General features: G+C 45.0%; 1 protein-coding gene across 1 annotated transcript in view; it reads right to left on the bottom strand.

The window, feature by feature from the left end:
* LOC144828093 (uncharacterized) overlaps positions 1-23,166 on the bottom strand; it is a 394,020-nt gene extending 370,854 nt beyond the window's left edge. Inside the window, exon 1 of the mRNA XM_078686222.1 lies at positions 23,057-23,166. Within this exon, the coding sequence (XP_078542348.1) occupies positions 23,057-23,147 (91 nt within the window). The 5' untranslated portion in view covers positions 23,148-23,166. The remainder of the gene's footprint in view (positions 1-23,056) is intronic.
* Positions 23,167-27,991: the final 4,825 nt, after the last annotated feature.

The raw sequence follows: 27,991 nt of genomic DNA on the forward strand, positions 1-27,991 counted from the left end.
TTGGTAAGTTAGTGGAATTTCAATGTCCTCGAAAGGAACGTATTCCGTTGGAGTTTTATCTATTTTGTAGTAGTGAAAATCGTGTGTCACGGCATTTGCTGCCGGAAAATGTATCCAGGAATAGAATACCTCTGTCTGCCGATATTCATGGGCCTCTACCACAAATATGACTGTACCACCTCTTGATGATACTCCATTATTTATAAGTTTGTAAGTTACACTTTTCCTTACATTGACTGGGATGATTATAGCACCCGGGTCATCATTTTGGAGAGTTGTGTCATCCGCTAGGAGTTGAGCTGCTATTCTAGCTCTCTGCCTTTCGTCATCACTTTCCGTCATTTTGCTGACTGAAAGTTTGCAGAGTAAGTTTCAAGGAAACAAAGATTAGGCGCACAATATTTTGGAACACAGTATCCTTCAACGCTGACTAAACCAAAAACTAATGCATAGGATTCTCATCCTACTAAGTTCTGGCGGATATTAACGTATATTGGAGTTTTTACGGGAAACGGGTTCTGTGTGAAAAGCACGACTGAGTTACTCTAGTATCTAGCGTTAAATTATCGCCTTACCAAACGTTGGGCGCCATGTAGTGTAGTTCCTATATTCCCAATAGGCTCTGCGCATTGGAATAACATAAACGATAGTTTAGACGTAGGACTGAGGTCGACTAGGTCTCTACTGAATATGTTAGACCTAATTATGAATGCCAGCTAGGTCCGAGGTCACTAGAAACTTTCTCGAGTGAACAGGAAGGAGTTAACTTTCCTGAATAGACAAGAAGGGATTAGTTTCTGACAACCGCATAAACATGACAACTTTGCTCCCTCCATAATAAAGAGTATATCTCCAGAGTCGCGGAAACAATAGATAACTATTTCACTCAGTCAATCGTGCATGCTTAGTTTCACCAGCAGTGCAGAGAAATAGAGAGACGGGCGTTTTCAATAAAAGTTGTTATTCATTGAGAAGTCCTCTTTCTCGTGTAAGAGAAGTGAATTGCCACAATTGCAATACTTGTTATAAAGTAAAGTGCGTACAGTAAAAGGAGTATTATGAAATAATACTGTAAAAGCATTTATAAGGTTTCTGAGTCATATGATACTTAAAATGGATAAAATATATACATACATAAAATCATGGACTAAACGTACTCAACTGGTGCTTCTAAGATACGCCTACCCCGGTGTACCTAACCTAAGCCTAGTACGTGGGAAGGAGTAAGTGAGCTGCAGTTTAAGTTAAGTTAGTTTTTGCCAAGAATCTGAATCAAGAATTCTCTTAAGGATCTAATCAGCTCCGTACCTTCGTTATAGAATGAAGGAGGTCTTGTATCTCTCTCTCAGGACTCGATCTCCCAGCAACCCGCAAGGGTGACCGGAAACACTGGAGCTGGATTTCTCGGCAGGAGAAAAGACAGCGTCTCTCTCAGTGCGTCAATGGGAGGGTCGGCTTCCTTCGGCACTCGTTACAGCAGGGCGTCGGGGAAATAGATAGCCGATCAGCTCCAAACCACCATGTGTTTGCTAAGGCAGATGCTGGTATATTTATACCTGGAAGGTGCCGAGTTTGACGTAAGGTTGGACATAAGACGTCACTAAGAACTCGCAGTTCTTTCAGGACTCCAGGAGTTTTTGGACAAATCAAAACAGAAGCAGGGGAAATTCCCGGGCTGCTGGAGGCTTGGTTTGTTTTAAGAACGCGTTGTACTTTCTAGGAGTCTATGGGAGTAGCCTTGCCATATTTGGACTGCATTGGCTATGACTAAATATGGATATGATTCTTATGCCTTTATAAGGATATGATTTGTTATAACCACATAAGGGCATAAATCGGGAATATTTAAATAGGGTCCTAGATACGTTCACAACAATGTCTCTAGGTCTTCAGTCTTGTTGGCTACCGATTTGAGTAGGTGCCCCAGCTTCTCCAGCCATTTTGTCATCCTTGAGGCCCCAACCTCCGGGCCCGAGATGCCCACCTCCGCAGTGTCTAATCTGGCATTATGTCAGTCCAGCCGCTCCCCAAAGCGGTCAAGGCATCCAGCGGGGGTGCCAAATCGGTTATCATTCGCACAAAAGCTAGTTCTGAGCTCTGTCATAATGGCTTTAGCGTCAATCAGTTGTTCAGTGTCCGAGCCCCCCTGCGGCACCCAGCTCCATCGTGGATGCAGGCCCAGTGGTGTCAGTGGTTTACATTTTTCCATTTCTTCATTCTTCCGCTGTGTAGGGTTGCCCTGTACCATGTCTAGTGGAGGGTGGTGAGTCCCTGGCAGTGTGCCCCTAGCAGCCAAATAGTGTTGGTGAGCCCTAGGCTGCCCAGTGGCTGCCCAGTGTCATCACCCCAGGGGGATGGATGAGATATTGTGGCCGCCTGTGGGGTACCAAGGAGGTGGCAGCCTAGGCAATCCTTAGCAGCGAAGTGGCAATGGGACCCGCAGACATGGTCCCCGACCAGGGAGTCCGCAAGTGGCTGGAGCCTCAGGATTAGCAAGGAACCTGTTATGGCTGACCAGAATCCAGCACTGCAGGCATGGAATTCTGCATTGAGTGCCTACCCGGTAGGAGCCGAGGCACAGCCTCAGGCCGTAGCTGGTAACAAGGGCACGGTCAGGTGATATGGTCTCAGCAGAGTGGTGTCTGCTAAGGGGGGCAAAAGCATGCAGCAATGTGGGCATTCAGGCCTTTCCCCATGAGTCCAGATTGTGTGTGGATGTGGCTCCAAGCATCCAGGGGATTCCTCTCCAAACAGGGAGCAGGATGGAGAGGAGCCAGCAAGATGCGGTGGGGCAGCAGCTCACATCTGCCCAGTCAGAAGCATAGTGCGGGAGCCCCAGTTCCTCAAGCAAGTCGATCGGGGGTATTGGCCATGCCCAAGCCCCTCAGGCCACCACCAGGATCCCTGCTGTGTGCCGAAGATTGGTCCGTGCGGCCCCAAGGTCCCCAAACGTGGTGTAGACGCCACCCGCCACCACGTGGCAGTAAGCGCTGGGTTCTCCAATGGTGGTACAGCACAGTGGCCTAGTGGTCTGGCGGCCTCAAGACCCCAGGCTCACCCGTGACTCCTGTTGCTGTTGGACCTCTGCGGTGAAGGCTGGGCCGCCCATCACTCTGCAATGGAGTCCTCCCTGTCACAAACAGCCGTCCCCCAAGCACAGTTATCCAATCACTGATGGCAGCGGGTTATGAGCAGGATACCCAGGATCATATCAGATGCACTTGAAGGTCCATTCTGCCATCGAGCAGGGCTGGTTGCAGCAGAGCTTTAATGCTGTGCGGCAATCTTGGTCGCCGACTTGACAACATCCCTGCTGTAGTGCATTTTTATACTTCCATTTCGACTTTGCAAAATAAGTCTTTTGTCAGACCTAAACCTTCCTGTTTAATTTATGTACGTCATCCCTAAAATAATCCCTAGACGCTCAGATGGCAGGGTGCATTGCATTTAAAAAGAAGGACATGTGGGTTGATATTTTACATGTCTTGATAGTGGAAAACTCCTAAAGCAGAGTTTTAGTGTCTCAAGGCCTAGCTATCCCACAGGATGACATTAGAGCACATTACTATAAAGTGGCATTTTCAGAATCGGGACTTGAAATCAGGCTTTACTATTAATGAGGATTTTAAATATCAAATTAATTGTATGTTAACAGTATAGTCCTACCTGCTCCCAATCTTTGCTTTGTGTGCCCTAAGTTGGAAGGGTATGCCCAGATGTGGGTCCCTTGCTCACTTTGCTGATGAGAGTTGTTACCCCGAAACCAGTTTCAGGATGCTTGTTTCCTGTCCAGGAGGTACCTGGCCTAGCAGTCCGGTCTGGACTGTTCTCATGAGGCCAGGGTCAAGACTGATTTGCATATGGCTGGGTCCAACCTGGAGTGGCAAAGTGAGCTAAAGAACGATGATGGATTCAACCCAGATCTGTTACTAAGGGAGAGTGTCAGAAATGTTTAAGCACTCTGTACATCATCTCCTTGTGTTTGCCCAATCTAAAGTTAGCACTTATTACATTTTCTTTTTTAAAAAAATTTAACAAAGAAGTCACAAATGGAGATTATTAAAAACCCAGGAGACGAGACTGGCATATAAGAAAGAATTCACACAATACATCAAAGCCATTAGGAGAGCGAAGAAGGATTACTTCTCTCGAAGAATAACAGAAAATAAAGATTCGTCTAAAGAGCTTTTTAAAATAGTCAAAGAGCTATGCAATCCTACCAGTCTCTCATCAAATCTGGCCCCCACACAAGTTGGCTGTGATAAAATGAACGATTTTTTCTGTGAGAAAATTGACATGATCTATTCGTCATTTTCCACCCCCCAATCTGATGATTCGTCATTTCCCAGCGCCAAAGCGGAAGGCCCGGAGGACCAGGACGGTTGTTCTAGCTTTGGTCCTTTCTCGGAAGAGGAAGTGGGCAAAGTTATTCTAGAAATCAAATCAGGCTCCCCCCTGGACCCCTGTCCCCACCATATCTTTTCGCAACTCACCCCAATAATTTGCCCAGCAGTGACCCAACTACTGAACCATTCGCAGAAAACCGCGGAATTCCCAATCAGCTGGAAAAACGCCACAGTTACCCCTCTGCTAAAAAACAGGCTTAGACATCAATAACCCAGCCAATTATAGGCCTATATCTCAGCTACCCTACCTGTCTAAAGTACTAGAAAAACTGGTTAATAGGCAGCTGACCAGCTTTCTTGAAACAAACAACTTACTGGATATTTCACAAACGGGTTTCAGGGCCAACAACAGCACGGAAACTATGCTCCTGTCCGTGCTGGATAATATCAGAATGCATGTAGACCAGGGGAAAACAGTCGCCTTGATATTACTGGACCTCTCGGCGGCGTTTGATACCGTACCACACAACATGCTACTAAGAACTTTGGCAGCTAAAGGTATCAGGTACAGAGCACTGGGGTGGCTGCAATCCTTTCTATCGGACAGAACGCAATCAGTGCACATGGGCAATTTTTCATCCCGCGCCGGAACATCAAATATGGGGTCCCACAGGGGGCCTCACTAAGCCCAACGTTGTTCAACGTTTTTGTGTCTTCTCTGGCAGCAATAGGCAGAAAGTGGGGTGTCGAAATCTGTTCCTACGCAGACGACACCCAACTAACTGTAATCCTGGATGAGAGGAACGACCCCAGGGATAGGCTACTAAATTGCCTCTCAGAACTGTCTGATTGGATGCACAACCATTGTCTCAAACTAAATGCAGACAAATCGGAGATATTGCCGTTCGGTGGACACACTCAACTGTGGAACGACAGCTGGTGGCCAGAATCCCTGGGGACTCCACCAACTCCAACACTAACAGCAAGAAACCTAGGAGTAGTGCTTGACACCTCTCTATCTATGAAATCTCACGTATCCACTATATGTGGCAAAGGTTTCGCTGTACTAAAGATGCTTAGAAGAGTTTTCCCCTGGATCCCCTTAGAGTGCAGAAAAATCCTGGTTCAGTCTCTGTTGTTGAGCAGGCTGGACTACGGAAACTCCCTGTTCATAGGCATGGCAGAATATCTTTTCACTAAACATCAAATGGTGCAGAACGCAGTGGCCAAGGCCGTTTGCATGAAAAGGAACTTTGACTCAGTCAAGAGCTGCCTACGTCAGCTCCATTGGCTGCCAATGAAGCAAAGAGCAACTTTCAACATGATGTGTATAACACACAGAGTACTACACAACACTGGCCCATGTATTCTTCGAAACAGGATCCAGTTTCATGCTCCAACTAGAAATCTTCGCTCCCAATTCACGGCAAGAGCAAGAACCACTCGGGTGAAGAGAGCCAGGATGGGAGAGCGAGCCTTCTCTCACATAGCCGCAACCAAGTGGAACGAACTGCCCGTGGCCCTCAGACTCACGGAATGCCATTTGGCATTCAGGAAGCATCTGAAAACCTTCCTCTTCCCTAAACCAGACTAATCTAACATGCCATGTCTATCCATCACATATAATTAGTTATTACAGCGCCGTGATATCCTATTCTGGATGATTGTTAGCGCTTTATAAATAAATAAATAAAAATAATAAGCCTAAAGTCTAGTTTCATACCAAATACCCTGAACCAAAACTAAGGTAAGGCTATGCTAATTTGTTAAAGAAAAGACTTGGGGTGAATCCGTTTGGCTGTTTTAGAGAAATAATGGTTAGATACAAGAATAAAGCATTCTGATTAGCAAAATTAAAGAATAAAAATGGGATACTACAGTCCTGTAGGAGCTTGTGCAGCCCCAGTGTGTTCCTGCTGGATAACCAAAAACGTTGCATGTAACAGGTTAATGTTGTGAAGGGATCTGTGGGGCTTTGTCTGCCTGCGGGTAGTTGGCCCACCCATGGAGGGCTGGAAGTAGGCCAGGCCCCCACCGCACAATGCTTTCGGATCTTATTTTACATTTAAACAATACATAGAAGTTCACTGAAAATAAAAGCAATGGTTAAAGTGGATTTATACGTAAATAAGCTACTAACAGCCTGATTCATCAAGCTAAATTGCAATTTTTGCATTTGGGATTCATCATCCCAAATGCAAAATTCGCTATTAAAGAATTCACACATTTGCGTAGATTTGCATTTAAGGAATCTCTATTTGAGATTCCTTAAATGCAATTCATGAATCATTTTAAAATTGCGAAATTGCAATTTTGGGCCACTATTTACAGAGAGGTCAGACCTCGTGGTAAATAGCAAAAACTTAGAAAAATGCATTTAAATACATTTTTCTAAGTTGCATGTTACACACACACGTCCTTTGGACATGTGTGTGCACAACACCAATGTAGATTACATTTCAGGGGTGCTGCACCCTTGAAATCGCATCCTTATTTGCGATTAGCTAATTGCTAATCGCAAATAAGGAATAACTCCCCATGCATTCCTATGGGCCTACAGGCCCATAGGAATGAATGGGGCGTTATTCCTTATTTGCGATTAGCAATTTGCTAATCGCAAATAAGGAACATGTAGGAATAGCAATATTTTTTGCTATTCCTACATGAATCCCGTTTTGCAAGTCCTTAATAGCGATTCCTTATGAATCACTATTAGGGGCTCGCAAAACGGGAGATTGATGAATCAGGCTGTAAGATTTTAAACTTACGTTAAAAAATCTTAGAAATTCACTGGAAAAAAAACAAAGGTTAAAGTGGAGTTATACGTAGGTCTAATAACAAAAATAAACAACTGTTTTAAAACAGCTTCCACTGGGTACATACACACGAACCTGCGAAGTATGCAAAACTATTGATGTAGTAATAATGAGTCCATTATTAAATCAAAACCTACTTATTTAAACAAATTACATATATATGAATTTCAAAAACCTTGTGTATATAATTAGGAAAAGGGAAGGCATGGACACTTAGTTCTCATATAAGTAAATTGTCTGTATACACGTTTGCAGAGAATATTAAAAACCCTAATTAAAGAATATTGTTAAATTCCTTAGTTTATTATATGTAATTGCCTATAATTTCATTTTCAGTCAAAGGCTAAATCTTTTTAAATTTAAAAATGGTTAACATTAGTGCTTGGGACACTTGTGTTGCATTCCCTTGAAAATTGCATTTAGGCTGAAAAGCTCGGATTGAAAGTTCCAGGCAAGAGGTGCATGAAAGTAAAAGTTCACATGGTATATTTCAAGAAATGTATCCCTCGCAAAAGACTTGGGGAGGTCTATAGGAACGCACCAATACCACTTCAAGGACTGCACTTGCTGCCCATTTGACTCCCTCAGACACCTTGGGTCATAGAGGAACCCGCTACATCAGATTTTCAACAGGCAGCGTCGAACGGCTCCTGAGGATAAGGTTCAAGCCCTGGAGAATCCTTTAGTTTATATCAAGGCAGTGCTTGGACACCAAATTTAAATAACTGGGCTTGTGCTGGCAGAACAAATGCATGTAATGGAAGGACCTGGGCACATACAGACGGAATATGGGCAAAAAACATCAGGGCCATGCCATGCAATTGTAATGCTCTCACAACAGATGTCCAACTGTGTATCCATAGTGATGGTCTTTGCTGTGCTGTTCAAAAAGGTCAAAGCCTCAAGTGATGCTCTGGCCATACCCTGTAAACAATTTTCTAAAAAAATAAGTTTACTATATCGACTATAAGTCATAAAAATAGGCTCATAAAACAGTTAAAAAAAATCACAGATATGGTAATACTAATAGCCTACATTGGTTCAGCAACAATAATTAATAGCGCTTGGAAAAGACACACCAAGGGCTGCATTATGGATACGGCTTACGTTCCTTGTTTGCGCCATGGTGTACCTTTTGAAAGGTGTGCCAGGTGCAAACTAGGAAAGTGCACCATATTAGAATGAATGTTCTGCCCATAGGGCCGCCATGAACTCGCTCTGCCCTGTTGCGACAATCCAAAAAGATGCGTCATGCAGCTGAAGCAATACGTTGGTTCCGAGATGAAGCGAGGCTGTGATTCAGGGACCTGCACCATCCTAGAGGATCTAGTCGATGGGACTTGTGATGTGAAGTCTGGAGTCGAGGATACACTTCACAGTCGGGGTGATGTGTTGGTTCCAAGGATCTGCAAATCCGATGCAGAGTCTGGTTTTGCCGCCGAGGCTGCTGTCAACGAGGGATGTGAAGGTCTGCCCTGAGGAGGTGTTCCGCAGCAGCGTTTCCAATGGGGCTGCAAATGCCGTACGGGTCTTTGCAACGGGTCTAATCCACGAAACAGTTGTGCATTGGTTCTGATTGGGTTTATGCCGCACTGCAGAAGAGATGGGTCATTTCTGCTGGATCCATAGAGACTGGCAGAGCACCTTAAGTTCACTTTCAAGGGACCAGGACCGGAGTGGCACCACTAGGCTGGGTAGACTCACAGATGGCAGAGTCCAGGTGAAAAGATGCATGAAGCCTGTTGTGCTCCTGTGACTTTAAATCAGAAGGCAATCCAACTGGCCCTTGGAGCCACTCTGGACTCTGGGTTCAACAGATGCAGGTCCAGACCTTCTTACCCATGAAAAAGGGCAGCAGACAGCAGGTCAGAACAGCATGGCAGAAGCCTTCAGGGCAGCAGTCCAGCAGAGTGGCAGTCTTTTCAGCGACACATGCAAAAGAAACAATGAATGGACGGAATGTTGGACAATGCAAACATTCACTCCCAGTCACAAGGATATGGGTTTAATCCATCATTCTTTGCTCACCACACCACCCTAGTTTGGACCCAGCCATATGCAAATCAGTCTTGACCCTGTTCCTAATGGGAACAGTCCAGCCTGAACTGCCAAGCCAGGTATTCCCTGGACCAGACAAAAGCATCCTGGGACCTGTTTCAGGGCATCACCCTTCATCAGCCAGGCTAGCTTGAATCCAGTGGTGTAGTGAGCACAGGACCCCCGTCTGGGCATACCCTTCCCACTTAGGGCCACATATGCAAAATAAATAATTGATGGACGGAATGCTGGACAATGCAAACATTCACCCCCAGTCACAAGGATCAGGGTTTAATCCATCATTCTTTTTCTTACCACACCACCCCAGTTTGGACACAGCCATATGCAAATGAGTTTGAACAAGGGATGGCCCAGCACTCAGCTAATAAGTCATGTAAATGGAATTTGTTAATACTCCACAGGTATTGAGACCCAAAAATCAAATAATATAGAAATCTTCCCAAAGAGTAAAGAAACACGGATGGATTTTGATTGCAGTTATGAAAATCTTTATTCTTTATTTCAATTCCTTAAAATTCATAATCGCCAACGCGTTTCGACCTCATACAGACTTCCTCGCTGAACCGGATGGTACTTGTGCATAAGGGGAGCTACATATCCCAGACAATACATTCCAAAAACATGAATGGAAACTAGATTTTTTGGGCTCCAGAGGAGCGACACAAATATACGCATTTTGTGCTTCAGAAGCATATTGCACTGTTTAAAAAACCCAAATGGATTGAATAAAAGAATGCTTTAAAAACTAAATAAAGAACTTACAATATATCTGAGCCCTGAAGAAGTATGTATGAGGACGAACTGCGTTGGCGATTATGAATTTTAAGGAATTGAAAAAAAGAATAAAGATTTTCATTGCTGCAATCAAAATCCATTAGTGTTTCTTTACTGTTTGGGAAGATTTCTATATTCTTATTTGATTGTTGGGTCTCAATACCTGTGGAGTATTACAAATTCCATTTACATGACTTATTAGCTGAGTGCTGGCCCAACCCTTGTTCAAATTGTTCTAGTGTCATTTGTGTCACTTTCTTTATGGAACATATGGAGGTCATGTTCCAGGCCCCTGTGCAACTTAAAACACAACAATAGACCAGGCCTAGATAGCGTATTGCTGATCGGTGCAGAACCTTTAGCCTTGACTCTCCTTTTTCGAATATGCAAATCAGTCTTGACCCTGTTCCTAATGGGAACAGTCCAGGCCGAATTTCCAAGCCAGGTCTTCCCTGGAACGGAAACAAGCATCCTGGGACCAGTTTCAGGGCATCACCCTTCATCAGCCAGGCTAGCTGGAATCCAGTGGTTTAGTGAGCAGGGGACCCACGTCTGGGCATACCCTTTCCACTTAGGGCGACATATGCAAAAGAAACAATTGATGGACGGAATGCTGGACAATATAAACATTCACCCACAGTCACAGGGATCTGGGTTTAATCCATCATTCTTTTTCTCACCACACCACCCCAGTTTGGACACAGCCATATGCAAATCAGTCTTGACCCTGTTCCTAATGGGAACAGTCCAGCCCGAACTGCCATCCCAGGTCTTCCCAAGAACGGAAACAAGCATCATGGGACTGGTTTCAGTCCCTTCAGAAGCACAGCAGTCCTTTTTCCTGGCAGAGTATCCACAGGTCCAGAAGTGTTTCGAAGAGTTGGTGTCTGAGGTCCAGTATTTATACCCAGTAGTGCCTTTGAAATGTGGAGTAGGGGGCATGGCCAATACGATGGACCTGGCGGATGCAATCTAAGGAGCTTTGCGACGGCCCGGTAAACTGCCTGAAGTTATCCTACCTCTCATGCCAGCTTTGTTGTGTGAAACTCCTCTCGGGCTCAGGAGAGGCGCCAGAGTCCCTCCATAAGTTGCGGTCAAGCCGGGGATTTGGTTTCTGTTGCCGCGTCTGATCCGCCCAGTAACTGCCCAGCACAGCCGGGAATTCCTGGTCTTGCGTGACCAGACATCGGCCGCCTGTGATATTGTAGCCAGGGCTGCTGGAATTTAGGGGTGGGGAGCCCACCCACACAGCCATGGAGACAAAGTGAGGCCTCCTCCCCAATAGCTAGAGGTTGCCGCGGTCAGAGGCCCTCTCTAACTCCCACCAACTACATACGCGTGGACATGCAACTCCTAAAGGCGCAAACTGCAGTGGGGCCGCATGCTGGATTGGGGCATCTGTCCAGATCCCCAAGTGGCCGGAAATATGCCACGTGGCTCAATTCATCTCGCCAAGCCCCCCTCACCCAACCTCCCACATGCAAGTTGTGGTAGATCACTACACGGAACCCCTGTTGGCTACTCACAACTGACACGTGAAGCGAGGCTTCGAGCCGCTGAGTGGGGTGCTCTCAGTTACCCTGGCGGCCTTCACAAACATCCCACAGTTTAAGAGGTGGGAGCATTGATTGAACAAAGAGCTATCACTCCCTGAGTGGTGCGGTAAGCCTACATGGGTGGAGCCATGGGAAAGGACAGGCCACAGAGAGGGGCATAGCAGACCAAAATTGACCAACATACAGTGCAGGGCGCACCCCCAGGAATGGACCTGGCACAGGACCCCCGCTAAATATGGATGCACCACAAATGGACCTCACCAGAGTTTAAATTCTCACGGTCATCAAGGCTTCAAGCTCAGCAGTGCAAGGAAAAATTGAAGCGGTCTTCCTGGAGGTGGGCCTGTTGAGAGTAGACCTCCAGGCAGTGGCGCAGCGCTCCATAGGTACAGAGCAGACCTTCTATGAAATTGCAGGCCTAAGTATCGACACAGAAAATTGCATTCTCAGATCTCTCTGCAAAGAATGCGTTTCTAGAACGCAGAGCCGAAGACTCAGAGGGACGCTCTCTGAGAAGCGTTCTGCGATTCGTCGGTTTCCCAAAGGGTGCTGAAGGAAGAACCCCTGAGCAGTTCCTAGAAAAGTGGATTAAAGACAATTCTGGAGGCCTCCCTGTCCTCGGTTTATAATGAGTGAGCCCATCGGGCACTAACCCTGATACCTCCGGCTGGTGTTGCCTCCCGTACTACAATAGCTAAAATATTAAAATACAGGGATTGCAACTGTATCCCCCAAGAAGTCCGGCAGATGGGTGATCCCAGCTTTAAAAAATAAAAAAAAAATCACAAAAAGAAAAATCACACAATATGCATATTCCTGAACTACATTTGGCTGGTCCAACAACAGAGGGTATCCTCCACTAGTGTGAAACAGAAGCCGAAAGCAATGCAATTACAATATATGTTGCTCTACCCAGCTAAGCTAAAAGAAATGCACGAAGGCCGCTCTCATTTCTTCACTACTCTCGAGGTGGTGTGGGGCTGGCTGGAGGTACAGTGCGAGGAGTGACCTTTGATTTCAAGAAACACAGCTACTCCATCCCAGGCATGCAGCGCTCCCACAGGTCTAGCAGGCGCCGACCAAGCTTCCCGCTCATCTCAGAGAACAGTAGTACGGCACGATGGATCCTTTAAACTACAGCGATCCAACTCGGACAGAGAGGACGACACTTACATATCATTGATCCGACGTGGCTGTATATTTAGCGGGAGGAAGCCTGGTGGAGGTGGTGACTGCTTCAAATTCAGACACCAGTACCGGAGATGTTGTAGAAGACACACCACAAGAAGAGACTACCTGACCAGTTGAGTCCTCATCCCCTGCATTTATGTGGACACAGATTGCGCTGTTGCATGCATGAGGTTTGGAAAGTATGTTTGCTGATGGCTGACTTTGGGCACATATGAAACACACATTGCGAGTGACCGGGTGTTACAGTAGTAATGCGGGAGAGGCACTGAGTGACTGCACAGACATGCCACCCCCTATCTTTTTTCCCCTCTGATTTTTATTTTCTACTCACTGTGTATCTTGAGAGAGTGAGCTGAATGAGTGCATGTTTGACTGTGCGGCAGGGGAAAGAGGACTTGGGCGGGGTGCCACATGGTGCAGCTCTGGGGGCCCTCCTCTACCCTGCACGATAATGATTCTGGTTGACTGTAGTGTGTCTGCTGGTTACATAGAACAGGTGAGATCGGACTTGCATGTCTTTTTAGTGCTTAATAGCGGATTTAAACCTGTTAGAATCTGATTCTGAAGAAGGAGTTTTGGGGTTGAACACAAGATTGGGGAGGCACCATTTTGTTTTAGTAGTGGCTACCCAGGAGGAGGGATGCGTTTTCATTAACATAGATATTCTTGTTGGCAGCAATGGGGGAGCATAGGAGACGGAACAGTACTATATAACAAATGGGCTGACGGCGCAGTTTAAAATTATGACATGGAATGTATGGGGCCCTAACTCCTTTATTAAGAGATATAGAGTACACGCTTATCTTTACCACCATGGAATACATATAGCAATGCTACAGGAAACACATCTATCAGATTCAGAGCTATCCAAGCTCCATAAAAAATGGAGGGGCCAGAGGTTTGCTGCACTTACTCCAAATATTCCCGGGGGTAGCTACATCGGTAGCCCCACAGTTACCATTTAAAATCCTTATTAGTGAGGCTGATGTGGAGGGGAGATACGTCCTGACACATGCAGAACTAGATGGTAAGAAGATCTCCCTGCTGAATATTTATGTTCCCACTGTAGATGAAGGTGATTTTTTCCTGCATTAGGAGGCCCTTCTGCTACCCTATGTGAGTACACCTGTGGTGTGGGCTGGGTACTCCACTGCATCTTGGATAGCTCCTAGGATAGGCATCGGGACATCCTCTAAACCAAACATGGTTGACACACTCTGGGGGTTCCTGGACCGACTAGGATATACAGACGCATGGCGCACAATGCACCCAGGGGATGGTGGATATGCCTGCAACACCTCCCACATACGGTTTTTAGTAGCTTGGATCGATTCTTACTGGCAGTTGAGGACGTGGTGATGGCACTGCACACACAGGTGCTGGGACGACAGCCCTCAGACCACGCTCCCATACTCCTGGAATGGGGGTCCCAGTGCCGCCGCCCCAAAGTTCTGCAGTGGCGACTACAGCTATACACCCTAAAAGATGACGCCTTTAGAGGAGAAATAAGGGAGGTGACAAGTACCTACTTAGACAATAACTAGGGATCCACTAGCAGAAGGGGGACAGAATGAGAAACCCTAAATATTGTGACACGTTGTGAATGCTGCTCAAGAGTGGGTGGATTGAGACGACAACTGGAGAGAGAGATCGGACTCTGATGGAAAACACTCTAGCGGGATTGCAGAGGGCGGAACCTGTCGGGGATACACAGGGAGAGTCATAGCTACATGCCCAACGTAGAGTGGGAGAAATATGGGACAGATTAGACTGTTTCGTCCAACGCGAATACCGCTAGTTTCTTCACTGTGAGGGGGACAAATCAAGTCGCTTGCCGGCATGGTTGCTTAAGCGCACACTTCCCCCCAATCATTCTCACACTCCGTAGTCCGGAAGCTAGTCACATAGCTACACAACATGGTATTAACTACCTCTCACCTGCTCACCTATTCTTGGTATACAAAGAGGAGGCAGTAGTGGCCCCAGATGTCCTGGATCGTTTTGTGGAGGATCTCACACTCCCTAGCCTCACCGATGGCCAACATGAGGGACTTAACACAGAGATTAGACTAGAGGACCTTGAGGAAGGGCTGGCTGACATGGCCCGCTGTAAGTCCTCGGACCCTGATGGTTTACCGGTAGAATATTTCCAAACGTACATGGATCTCCTGCTTCCTCGTTTCCTGGAGCACCTGCAGGATGCCTGGAGAGGGACTCTTACCACCATGAGGGAGACCCAGATTGTAATGCTCCCTAAACCGGGAAGGGACACATTCATGCCAGACTTATATCGACCATTATCGATGTTGGGCTTAGATACACAAATACTGGCGAAAGCACTCGCAATGCATTTAAAGAGAGTTATTACGAATCTAGTCCACATGGATCAGTGCGGTTTCATGCTGGCTGTGGCACATATACAAATTTGCACAGGTTGTCCCACGTCTTGCATGCTACACCAAATATGGACATCCCTGCTGCTGCATTGGCTTTAAACATCGAGAAAGCCTTCAATACCCTACGATGGGACAACCTCTGGGAGGTACTGACAAGAATAGGCCTCGGCCAGGAATATATCTCCTGGGTATGCCTTCTGTACAACCTAACGACTGCTAGGGTATGCAATGACGGACCGATTTCTGAAATTCTCTCCATCAAACAAGGCACAAGACAAGGCTGCCCGTTGTCCCCACTCTTATTCACCCTGGTGATAGAGCCTTTGGCGATCAGACTACAAAGGGACATGAATTATTGGGAAATCAAGGTGGGAGGCCAGCTGAATGTTGCATCCCTATATGCGAATGATGCCTTGCTGTATCTAGCTCACCCAGAGGAGGCAATGCGAAACCTGGTCGGGTTTCGGCGCAGTGTCTGGACTGAAAGTCAATAACCAGAAGTCAGTCCTATTCCCACTCACTACATTAGTAAGTACAGAAGTGGCTGATGTCCCCACAGTGGTGTTCCGATGGAAGTGCGATAATTTCCAGTATCTAGTAATCCAGGTGAAGCATTCAACCGATATGCAATATGCATTGAATAGGGGGCAGTGATTACGGGTTTACAGTCATCCATTAGTTTCTGGAATCGCCTCCCATATTCTATCATGGGTCGAGTGGTTCTGGCCCCGGATAGTGCGCCTACCACGCTGCCTGTACACTCTGCAGAATTCCTTCTGCATTATCCCCAGATCTACCTTCGAGACATTAATGGCCTACTATCAACGTTGGTGTAGGCTGGAAAGTGCAGTAGCGTAAAACTGGAGATTCTGACACTTGATATGGGACAGGGGGCTGGGCCTCCCAGATCTATATCTCTACTATTTTGCTGCCCTTCTCCAATATGCAGCACTCCTGTGTCCGGAGGGTCCCAATATAGAGAAGGACCTCCTGGATGATTGGGGACTGGAGAACATTCTACCAAGATGTCTCATGATGGGATCTCCAGCACCCCTGGAATATCCTTTTTTGGTGTGTTATGTCACGGGAGCCTGGGAACGAGCGGTCGCATTGGTGCTGCGAAAGGCACCATATGCACGAATGCTACTGTTGCAATGGCTATGCAATTTTTGCCATATATACATTGATGGACTTCACAGGGTGGTTTAAGGTAGGGTGCCTTACCGCAGTTGATCTATATTGTTATGGGTTATTTCTCTTGTTTGCTGATGCGCTGGAATGCTTTGGGATCCCAATGGGACATTTTTTACAATATACAAAATTCTCACGTACAACACAGGAGATTTGGACTTTCTTCCCCGAGGAACCTACGGAGTCCCACACCTTGCTGGTGATTCTTGACCAAAGCACCCACAGGGGATTGATCTCTCTCTTATACCGAGCACCCAAGGCTGACCGCAGCGTCACCGTTTCCCACATTTGGGATAGATGGTCGACAAACCTACCGATCCCCCTCACAGACAGTGAATGGAAAAAAGCGTTCGCACAGGCCTGGGAAGTGGTCAGCAACATTCGCTTCAAACTTATACAATTTCACTACTTATACCGCACATACATGACCCCCCTCAGATTAGCACGATTCAATGTGACGCGCTCCACGGAATGTCCCCGCTGTGGGGCCAAGCAGCTCCATTCACTCACATGACGTGGGATTGCCCTCTGCTTCAACCCTATTGGTCAGGAGTACTGGAGATGCTTCGAGAGACAATGGGCCTTCAGGTCGGGGAACCGATTAAGTACTGCCTTCCAGGGGTCCTACCGACCCCAAAGGCGAAGAACAGAATGCAATGCAAATTTGCGAAATTGGGACTGTTGCTTGCTAGGCACTGTATAGCGATACACTGGACAAAACCTGTGCCCCCTAGACTACCCAGATGGACAGCAGATCTTTGTGAATGGGGGGGTGGCTGAGGAGCGATTTCTGCATATAGTGCGCACAGAGGAGAATGCCGAATGGGATCTGGAGACATGGGGATTATTGCTGGAGATGTTTCAGACCCTCAGGCAGACTGCTGTGGGAATGGAAACCTTCTCACAGACTAGGACCCCTGGCACACAGACAGGGGTGGTGGGGGAACCCCTAATAGCCCAGATAACACAATTTTTACTGTAATAAATGCTCTAGCAGGCAACTGTCACATTTGCAATTAGAATTATGTACGATATATATATATGATATATATGCTCATACTGTATATTGCTGCTATGTGTATCCCAAAATAAAAACGTTTATTACATTTTAAAAAAGTGGGGAGTAGCTTTTAGAGGAATGCCTTCGAAGTGCACATGTCGCCTGCCTTCCTGGTTCTAGACTAACTTCAGGAAATATGCAGTCCTTTGTGTGGAGGCAGGACAGTCTATTCAAGTGTACGTGTGCTGGGCCCAGCTACTCCCTCTCATCCTGCCAGTGATGACCTATTTCCGAGCTCCCCACTGTGTGTGGCTGTCTATGAGTGAAACACAAAGCCCAACTGGCAACTACACCCAGTCATGTGACCCAGAGACAGGCTGGAGGCACCAAATGACTAAGCAAGAAAATGTCAACTTACTAAAAGTAGCATTTCCAAAAGTTAATTTACAATCCCACTGGACCAGAATTTAGAAATGTTCATTATAATTCCCGAGACAACCAACATGAACTGCTTACCTGTTCCCATTTGGAAATTACACTTATAAAATGTAAAAAGGTTACTCCAATGTTATCCTATGGGAGAGGTAGGCCTTGCAGTAGTGAAAAATGTATTTAAGACTGTTTCACTACCAGAACATGTAAAACGTAATAGTACATGTACTACTTTTTAAATAGATTGCACCCTACCCTTTGGCCTGTCTGGGACCTACCCTAGTGGTGACATAAAAAAAGGTTTGGGTCAGGCAAAAGGTTTACTTTGCCAAGTTGGAATTGCAGTTTGAAACTGCACACACTCAGACTGCAATGCAGGCCCAATACATGTTTAAAGGGCTAAATAAGAGGGTGGCACAATCAGTGATGCAGGCCCAGTAGTAGCATTTAATTTACAGGACCTGGGCATAGATAGTGCCACTTTACTGGGGACATACAAGTACATTAAATATGGCAATTGGGTATAAGCCGATCTAACATGTTTTAAGAATAGAGCACAATCACTTTAGCACTGGTTAGCAGTGGTAACGTATGCAGAGTCCTAAGGCCAGCAAAAACAAAGTCAGCAAAAACAGGAGGTCTGAAGGCAAAACATTAGGGAAAAACCATGCCAGAGATGCCAGGTGTAACAGGGGGCACAAAGAAGTGGGGTTGTACTTTAATAAACTCATTTAAAGATGGCTGCCGCAGACATGGGCAAATACCCCACAGTTATCTTTCAACTAAAGTAAAATATTACAAAATTATTCAAAGAAGGTTGGTGTGGATGCATCCATAACAGCCATCGTTCCATTTATTAAAAAATTACAAGTTCATTAAAAGAAAGTCATCGTCGATATGGGTGCATCCATGGCCATCACTTCAATGCATTTTTAATATTTTAATAAATCGCATTCCAAGTTGGCTGCCACAGATGTGTACATTTGTGGTGGTAATCTGACGCAAAACAAATTGGCAAAGGCAATATGTTTCCCTGCTGTGATCAATTAGCTTGACTAATGCAACTCTAGTCCACCAACGAAGCAGACTAATACAAACAAACTCTACTCAACGTGTACAGGAAAAAAGGGGTGGATTGTGCTCGATTGGCATTTTACAAGAACAATTTTGCCCTTCCTCATTATTCTGATCACTGCACATTTAAATAGTATCCTTGGTGTAAATAGTACTTTACACAAACTACAGAGCCCAAATCGATTGAATTAATACAAAGAACCTTCCCAAAGATCCATAGAAAAGAATCCTTTTACTTTAAAGAAATGCCACCCACCAGGGTTACCCCGGGACTACCCAACTTTTCCCATTTTTAATGATACCGGCTAGCGCCAAGATAAAACTTTAGGAGTACCATGCAGGTATTTTTAAAAAGAAATCCTACCCTCCACTTACTACTCTAGTCCGTTTCCAACAAAGTGCGCCAGTGCATCTCATAGGTCGTAGCAAGCCCTGTTCTGCAACGGAACGGGAAGGAAACCTTTCATGAAGCATGCCACCAAAGCGTACCCCTGTTGAGTGAGAGTTCTTTAAAGCAAAAGGATTCTTTTCTATAGGTCGACGGGAGGGTTCTTATATTGATTCTATCAAATCGGGCTCTATAGTTTGTGTAAGGTTTTGTGTCAAAGGAGGGTTAGCCCTTGCTCTACAGCACCTCTTCACTCTCCTTAAATTGTTTATGGTAAATAATACTTAATTACTGAAATGTGGTAATGCAGATTACATCAGGGAAAAGACTACCACAATCATAAGGCATTGTTTAACCTATATACTAATCCCCTGGTCATGGAACTAAATCAAAATGATGGGAGACACTACTGCTCTGAATTATGCTCCTTGAAGAGAAATAGGCGATTTCTGCGGAAGACACATATCTAACTCCAGAGATCCAACCCAACCCACAGACCAGACTTACTTGGCACCCTAAAATTTGAAAGCAATGGCTTCAGTCACACCAAAACATTCGCAGCAGCTGGTGCATTCATTTACAAGTCTACCTCAATTTCTTTGAAAACTGAGAGCTGCAGGCTACATGTGTAGTATCCACAGTTCGAACATTCCTTTAGAATTGTTATGTGTTCTATGTCCTGTAACATTCTGTATGTGGGAGAGATGCTTCATTGTTTTTTTTTGTTTTTTTTTATAAAGACCTTTATTGTACACTTATAAAAATCATTACATCACGTCTTATCAGTGAAATGGCCAGTGCTGGACACGCGAAATGCTACGTCAACAGTGCAAGGCTAAATATGTGCGGCAACAAAGCAATATACACACAGCTCTACTATGTTGTAAAGTGAGAAACTGTAAAGAATAACATAAAAGAAAAAAGATGCGAGAAGCAAAGAGAAAAGGTCAGGTGATATCAAACAATGTGTGTGTGTGTACGTACGTATGTTGCCCCCTGGCAGGCAAGTAGCAGTCGTGTGAGGTGCTGAGGCTGCAGCAGGGGCCGCGCATCGTCATGCAACGGGGCGGGGAGAGGGGGGGGAGAGATGCTTCATTGTTATGTGGATGTATAAACTGTTTCCTGGAATAAAGTACCAATCTGTACAAATCTATAATCCACGGTTAGAACATTCCTTTAGAATTGTTATGTTTTCTATGTCCTGTAACATTCTGTATGTGGGAGTTTGTCAGAGGGAGAGATGCTTCATTGTTATGTGGATGTATAAACTGTTTCCTGGAATAAAGTACCAATCTGTACAAATCCTGTCTACTGGATTACTTCTATATGCTCGCTCAGCAGGTGCTTTGACCCTCAAGTTACCTCATTTGTATTGCGGCCCATTACCCAGAAAGTGCAAACAGATCTTGGCCATGGGCTGAACTCAGCTAATCATGTTAGCTGCCTGCTTCGCTTAAGCATGTTGAGACCCCCATGCTTCGGGGCTTTGTTGTGGCTCCAATAAATAAAGCGACTTTAGAAATAAACTCTTGAATAACAGAGGCAACATGGGAAACGTCTGTATAGCACATTTAAAGTAAATTGATTTATGAGCGAGAATGTATATGTATTATCCCTCAAAACACACATCCAAAGCAGTGACGGTTGAAGATACACAGGTCTTAGCACAAGATGAAGAGGCCCTCGCAGCTGACTTACTTGAGAGAACGAACTGAAAATAAAATAGCCCGTGTACGATGGTGGTATGGTATTCAATAATGGCAATGACTAAAGCGGATTGTTTTATTCATGATTTTCAGCCCTCTTAAGTAATGGGGTTGACACGCAGCGCTCTATTAGCCAAATAAATAAACACGTGGGGCCTCATTTATGAGGCTATTCGTCACTTTTACGCCGCTGGTGCGTCACTTTTTGTGACGCACCAGTGGCGTAAAAAATGTGCCTTGTTGCGCCATCTCTACAAAGTGACGCATCTAGGTAGATGCGTCACTTTGTAAACCCCAGCGCCACATTATACCTGCGCCAGGTATAATGAATGCAAGGGGGCGTATTGACGCAAAAAAGGGTCATAGAAGTGACGCAGTGAAATCTATAAGATTTCACTGCGCCACTTCTAGGACACAAATGCGTCAATTTCTTACGCCTGCCTCACACCAGGCGTAAGACTGACGCAGGCCCTTTCACATGGGGCTTGCCCCATGTGACCGGGTACATTGCTGGAGTTGCGTCACTTTTGTGACACACTCCAGCAATGCTTAACTTTTGCGCCTACAGATACGTCAGAAATACTGACGTATCTGTAACTCCTTGCGCAATGATGCATCATACTGTAAATATGACGCATCATTGGTGTTGCAAGGAGGGCGCAGTGAAAAGTGACGCTTCGCTGTTTTCACGCAGCGATGCGTCACTTTTCATAAATGAGGCCAGTGGAATACAAACGCGTGGCCGAAGCAGGACTTCGTATAAGAGTAAACTGGCTACAGTTTACTCAGTGCAGTAACGCAAAATGACCCCCCCTTTTACAAAATATGATGCGGGCGCGGCGACGTTTGAATCCCCCATAGCTCTCAGAAAGTCATTGACCTTGGGATGAGCGGAGGCCATCAGAAGGGTTGGGGGTCCCCTGAAATGTTGGGGGGACCCTCTGTGCCACATGGCCCTGCGTTATGCCTCTTGCTTTAAAAGAATTATGCATAGGACTTTAATGGGATGAAAAAACGAGGGGGGGTTCTTAAAGGGGTGTGGCCGATGTAATTTAGGGAGCCACTCAAAAGCACGTCAGCTAAAAATCTGTGCTTAGCATAGTGTGCAGCACGACTGGTATTTTTCTCCTTCTGTCCATGCACCCAGATATATAATACAACAAGTAACATTACACCTACAACAAGCCAGAACTATTGGCTTTGTCAATGGTTGGTTGTTGAATATAATACATAAGCAACGACTATGGCTTTGTCGTATATAATATTGAAAATGCTTCAGTTCTGAAATGATTAAACTATGAAAGAACTAAAACGAGTCTATTTGAAGTCACATCAAATTCTTTGAGCGGTGGTGCTGCTGCAGAGTTAAGATTTTCCTTTCCAACCTGCAGAAATGGATAGCCCGATAGGGACCCGTCGCGGCACCTTCTTTTAAGAACCGAGCACCGGCAAGACCCGGCCCGCTTAAAGCCCTGGTTCCTTACATAGCGCGTTGACAGTCCGTTGGCCAATTTAAATTAAAGTGTACTTCATCCGTTTTTGAATCGCGTTATTCTATAGATCGCTGTAAAGTCATGTAACTCCAGACTGAATCCAAGACCCTCATAATTCCACCTGCCTAATTGAAGAAGCATACAAACACATATCCCCAAAAGAACACACCTGAGAGAAGGTTGACAGTATTGCACTTTCTATCAACAATCGTAATGGTCGATGCTAGCTCGCCCTGTTTGTCATACAACTGCAAATTGTTCCGGAAAAATCAATATGCAACACAATTATCAGCTTCATCCGTTGTTTGTCCCCCCCCCCCCCCCCCATCTGATTACAAAATTGCGAAGGGGGTGTTTCAATCAGGCCGGTTTGGCTGGCGTGCAAAAAAAGCTATGAAAATATTAATAACTGTTTCTGGGCCCTGGAGCTTACAAAAACAAACCAGCGGTAAATCAAACGTTTTCTCCCAATTGAAGAGACTGTCATGAAAGGCAGCATAAATCACGGGAAGAGCAATTCTGCAGGAATCGCGTTACAAGTGATTGTCTCTTTTATTATTTCTGCTAAGCAGGCAGCAGCGGGCAGTTCCAGAAACGGCGATGGGGGGAAACGAAAAGGGCATATTACGACCGACCTGCAGAAACGTCTTGAGAGGAGCGGGAAATGTCTCCTTCCGTGTTGGCGTTGAGGTTACTGGCCTCTTTCAAGCGAACCACGACAGCCATGCGCCTGCCTGCAAACAAACACAACAAAAACAAGATGTTCCTAACTGAGGGAACGAGGCCCGCTTCATGGCGGGGTTTTACAACCTCGCACGTGCCAGTGATGAATCCTAATTAAAAACGCACAGTAGAGTTTAGACGCGAAAGCCTCCAGCTGCTGTATTCCATAATAAAGCACATTGAATTGAATGAACTATTATTACTGTTTAGTGGATGAGTGGCTGACTAATTATGGATGGTGTTGCAGAGCTCTCAAGCTTCGAAGGTCCAAACTAAGCAGCCCAGAGTTTAGATTTGCATTGTGGGACTTGTAGTCCGTGTATGCTGATAGGACAAGCAGGACTACCAATATAAAAGAAAAAAAGAAAACACAACTGGACGAGCTCGTCACGCGTAGAACTAGAAAACGTGAGACTTCTGCAACTAGGAGTAGCGCCTGAGCTGTAACTGCAGCTGTTCGTCCACAATGCACGAGTGCAGTGTTGATCTTGGGTTTATTTGAATGAAACTAAAGTGGACCATCGGCCATCGCAGATGAAAACAGTAATTCCTTGAAGGAACGCGAGGACTGAAGCATAACTTCTCTGACGACATGGGGTCATATGATAACCTTATACACTTCCCTACACAGAAGGAAAGCTATCGGTGGGGCAGCAGGTGCACTGGCACCAGGACAAAGGAGCGATAGGGGTGGGGCTACCAGAGCACTCCGTGTTATGAGGTACAGTTTATTTCAGACTTGGGCTTTCCTTCTACAAGTCATGTCTATCACTGCGCTGATCCAAATATTTGAAATAAACCATAACACCAACTCCCAATATGGATGTTCAACGTAACCACAGCATTGGGAAATGGTGTTCCTGTGGACCTAAAGCTAGGTGGTAGTTAGTTGGAGGTCAACCACACCCGAATGACGTATGTGTTTTACTACCTATTCTGGATGGCCCCAAGTCTCAAAGTTGGGTAGTAAAAAAATCCATAACTGTCGGCGTTAGTGCTTAATTTGAGCCAGTGGTTGCCGGTGCTCGGCGCCGGCACTAAATTCTCTACCCCGGCAATTACAGCAGTCCACTACATGGTGGCACTGTTTATCAGTTCCGAAATAAGCACAACAGTGTGCTAATAATGCAAAAGGCCGTAACAATTAATAATACATTCCGCCAAAGCCATTCTAACAGCTGTGCGTGGCCTAGAACAGTCCCACTTGTCACACTTGAAGGAGTGTCATGGTTAGTGGTGGTGTTAGTACCGGCATTATAGAGGGCAGCATCGAGTGCAAGCTGCAGTGGCCTGAAGAGAAGGGCCCTGGCACTTATGTTTTTGTAACACAGTAAGCACTGGTGCTAAAAATAGCTAGGCCCTGCTTTCGAGTGCCTAGAAGCTGCAGGTGCCGACGAACTTCCAGTACTTCTCGTTCCTGCGCCTCTGTACGCAAGGGGTTCTTTACCCTGGTGGGGGTACGCGATGGCAGAGCGTGGCTTGGGAAGTGAGACTGGGTGGTGTGAGACTGACAATTTGCTACAACCATAGTGGTGTCGCCAAGTAAGTCTAGTTTACTATTATTTAGCAAGACACCAAGCAGGACATCACTGTGCAAACAGAATCACTGTCTGACAACTTAACGTGAGCGCATCACACAATGGCTTTTGAGGGCTGGGCGTTATTCCTCCTTTTTTCTATGCAGAGGGGCGCAACCGGAAAAGACTACCAATGAGACGCAGATGATTTCACACAAAACCAGATCTGCTAAAGTAGCATTTCATGGTTTCGCTCAAAATCTTAATGAGACCAGACACAAGCAAGGGGCAAGGGGGAATATCACGTTATTTCCAGCCCTAACATGTTAAAGTTCCGCAAATGTACACATTTTATGCAGTTTACATTTTGAAAGAATTCCATTGCATAAAATTTGCACTGCAAGGCCTACCTCGAGTAGAAATTTCTCCAAAAAAATGTATTGACTTCGAGCTAAACTTCTTGTTTAGCATTGCGCAAAACCCCCCACCCCAAGCTGGCGGTAGTTCCCCAATTCGTTCCTCGCCAAAGTTCAAGGAACCCTTACGAACTCACTCAGCCTGCTGCATGTGGCCAGCGCGCCTGGGAATGAGGGGAAACTTCATTTTCCAGGTACAGGGTTTTGAGTGAATGTGGGTCAAGAGGTATTGGCTAAATAAGTATAACTCTGACAACAACACCATACATTTCGTGGGGCCACTTGGCACCTTTCCTCCCTTTGAGGAAAAAAAAATCCACCAAGGCACAAGAAATACGTTTTGCCCCATGCACTTTTTGTCACATAGTTGCTTGTGTGGCTTGGCCACAATGTTCTATTCACTTCTATGTTAGTTAAAAAAATAGTCTAAAAACCATAATTTAAATAAGTAACACAAAGGTATCTACTTTTAAAATGTTTGTGATTATCAGCTCTTCAGGTTTTGCCTATGCTTTATTCTGGTTGCATGCTTTTGCATGTGCATGTGTCAAAATGTGTGTACTTGCATAGCTAGCAATCTAGAAAGGGATTTTCTATTAAAGAAATACCATTGCAAGTGTCGTGATTAAGCATTGTGACTAAACTTAGGTGAGATTGTTGTTACAGTGTAATAATGCATCCTTTTCCTGAAATTTCATATAAATTTGCAAAAGCAAATGGCGTGAGTTTAGAATTCCCCTATTCAATTTTTTTAATTCATCTTTATTCGATCAAGTTAAAAATGATCATAAAAGCACATATAAATACGTCATCATAAAATTGTTACAGAATTCTATCTTTAAATATTTAATCACAATTCTGGAATAAAGAAGTTGATACATAAAAGTGTCAAAAATCATCTCATATGCTAAATTTGAGTACTTGTGTTGTTAGTTAGCGAACCTCATGCAGGCCCATAGGAATGATGCAACTGAATAATAAACCAAAGGGTCAGGTACTGTTTATAAAAAGTATAGTGCAACCCGGCACTGCTTAAAATTCATTTTCTTTAAAATTGGTTTGAGGTGAACCATCTTTTCATACTGATATAGTCTGCAAAATACAACTAGGTGCAATTCAGTTTGAAGTGATCAATTATCACATGGGCATGCACTTAAATCAGAGTGATTATATGTTTTTTCAGGATAATCTAACATGAGGGGGATCAGGTTGGTGTGAAACCTCAGTAATATAAATCTGTGTTGCATCCTATTTACATTTACTAGGTAAGATAAACCTCCCTCAATTAATGGTGGGTAACTAAGCCACCTAGACCTCTTCCACTTGTCCATTACAAGGCAGCTCCTTAGTATTGATTGTGTCAGTGGTACTGTATCTCTCCTCCAGATTGAATGCTAGAGGAGAAGTGGGGCTAGCCGTGTATAATCTGAGATATGGGGCAAACCCAATTTCGTTTGTAAAATACGGTTTGTAAAAGAAGGAGGGAGGCCCACTACAGATTTAAAAAATGTATTCTTAATAGTTTGTAGTGGTGTTGGTGCAACCATACCCCAGACCCCCGCTCCATAGGTCGCTGCTGCTTTTACTCTGGCATGATAAATATTTTTTATTGGTAATAAGGATTTAGCACACAATTTTCTAGCAAAGGATTTTACGGCAATAATACCCCTCTCCATCACCATCTTACTTCCTTAAATCCATTTTGCCCATGACAGATCTTTATCAAAAAGGATGCCCAAGCAGGGAAAAGAGTCCACTACCTCAATTCTTTCTGCATCCGCGCGGAAGTGCAGCACTTTTTCTTTTTTTTGTAGCCCCAGCTATTATTACAAATTACTTAGTGTGATTCACTTTCAGCTGTAGTGAATCCATAAAAGCGACATATGCGGTTATCAGCCTTTGTAGCCCAATCCCCGTTCTGGCGATTAAGACCGTGTCGTCAGCGTAGGCCAATATTGGTAACATTTGATTTTCAAAGAGGGGGACATCCCTAGTAGCCACTGTGAGTGCCTTTTCAACTCCATTTGTGTATAGGGAGAAGAGGAATGGGGCCAATACACAACCCTTTTGTCCATGGAGAATCTAACCGGCCCCTGCCTTTCCCACTGTTTGGCGCTTTTGTTCTTGTTAGGGCTGATTTTATATTTTCTAAGATATTGCAAAAAGCTGGTACAACTTCCCTTGCTTCGGCTTCTGGGTCTAAACATAGTTGTATATCATCTTGTGTGTTTAATATGATTTCTGGAACCAACTTAATTTTATCAATGTGTGCCCATTTGAGCTGGACCCCATTTTTCCTAGCCACAATTGGTGTATCGACATTACTGCACTGGTGTCTATCAAGTACTGCTATCTTCAGCTCCGTTGAAACTATGGCGTGGTCACTAAAAGTCGTGAAGGAATTGCCTACCTTAATGACCCTTGCAATAAGAGGAGCGGTCAAAAGTATGTAGCCAATTGTTGACTCCACCCCATTTCGTTGAAAGGTTTCTGGCAAAGTGTCTGTTATGAGGTCTGGATCACAGATTATTTCCATGTTTAGGGAGGCTGATAACCTATTTAGGCTGTTACTATACTCACTATGTGTAAAGAGATGTACAGTATTTCCCCTCATGTCCTCTAACCCACAAACAGGCAGTATATTGTAATTACAGGGGCGTATATTAAAGTCACCTAACCATATGATATTTATATCCAAGGACTTATTGTTACATACAATGTCAGAGATAGCTTCGTCGACTTCCTCCACAATCGTGTGCATCTTTGGAACAAATCTGTTGTTGTAGAAATGTATTAGTACCCATGTCCCTTCCTGAAGTATCTCTATTACCAAAATGTGAAAATTTTGATTTGATTGTGGACTTATCTTTACTTTCACTAGTAAATCGTTCCGGATTAGGGTCAGGATGCCCCC

Source organism: Lissotriton helveticus, chromosome 4_1 (genome assembly GCF_964261635.1).
Source record: "Lissotriton helveticus chromosome 4_1, aLisHel1.1, whole genome shotgun sequence".
In the NCBI taxonomy this organism is placed as follows: Eukaryota; Metazoa; Chordata; class Amphibia; order Caudata; family Salamandridae; genus Lissotriton; species Lissotriton helveticus.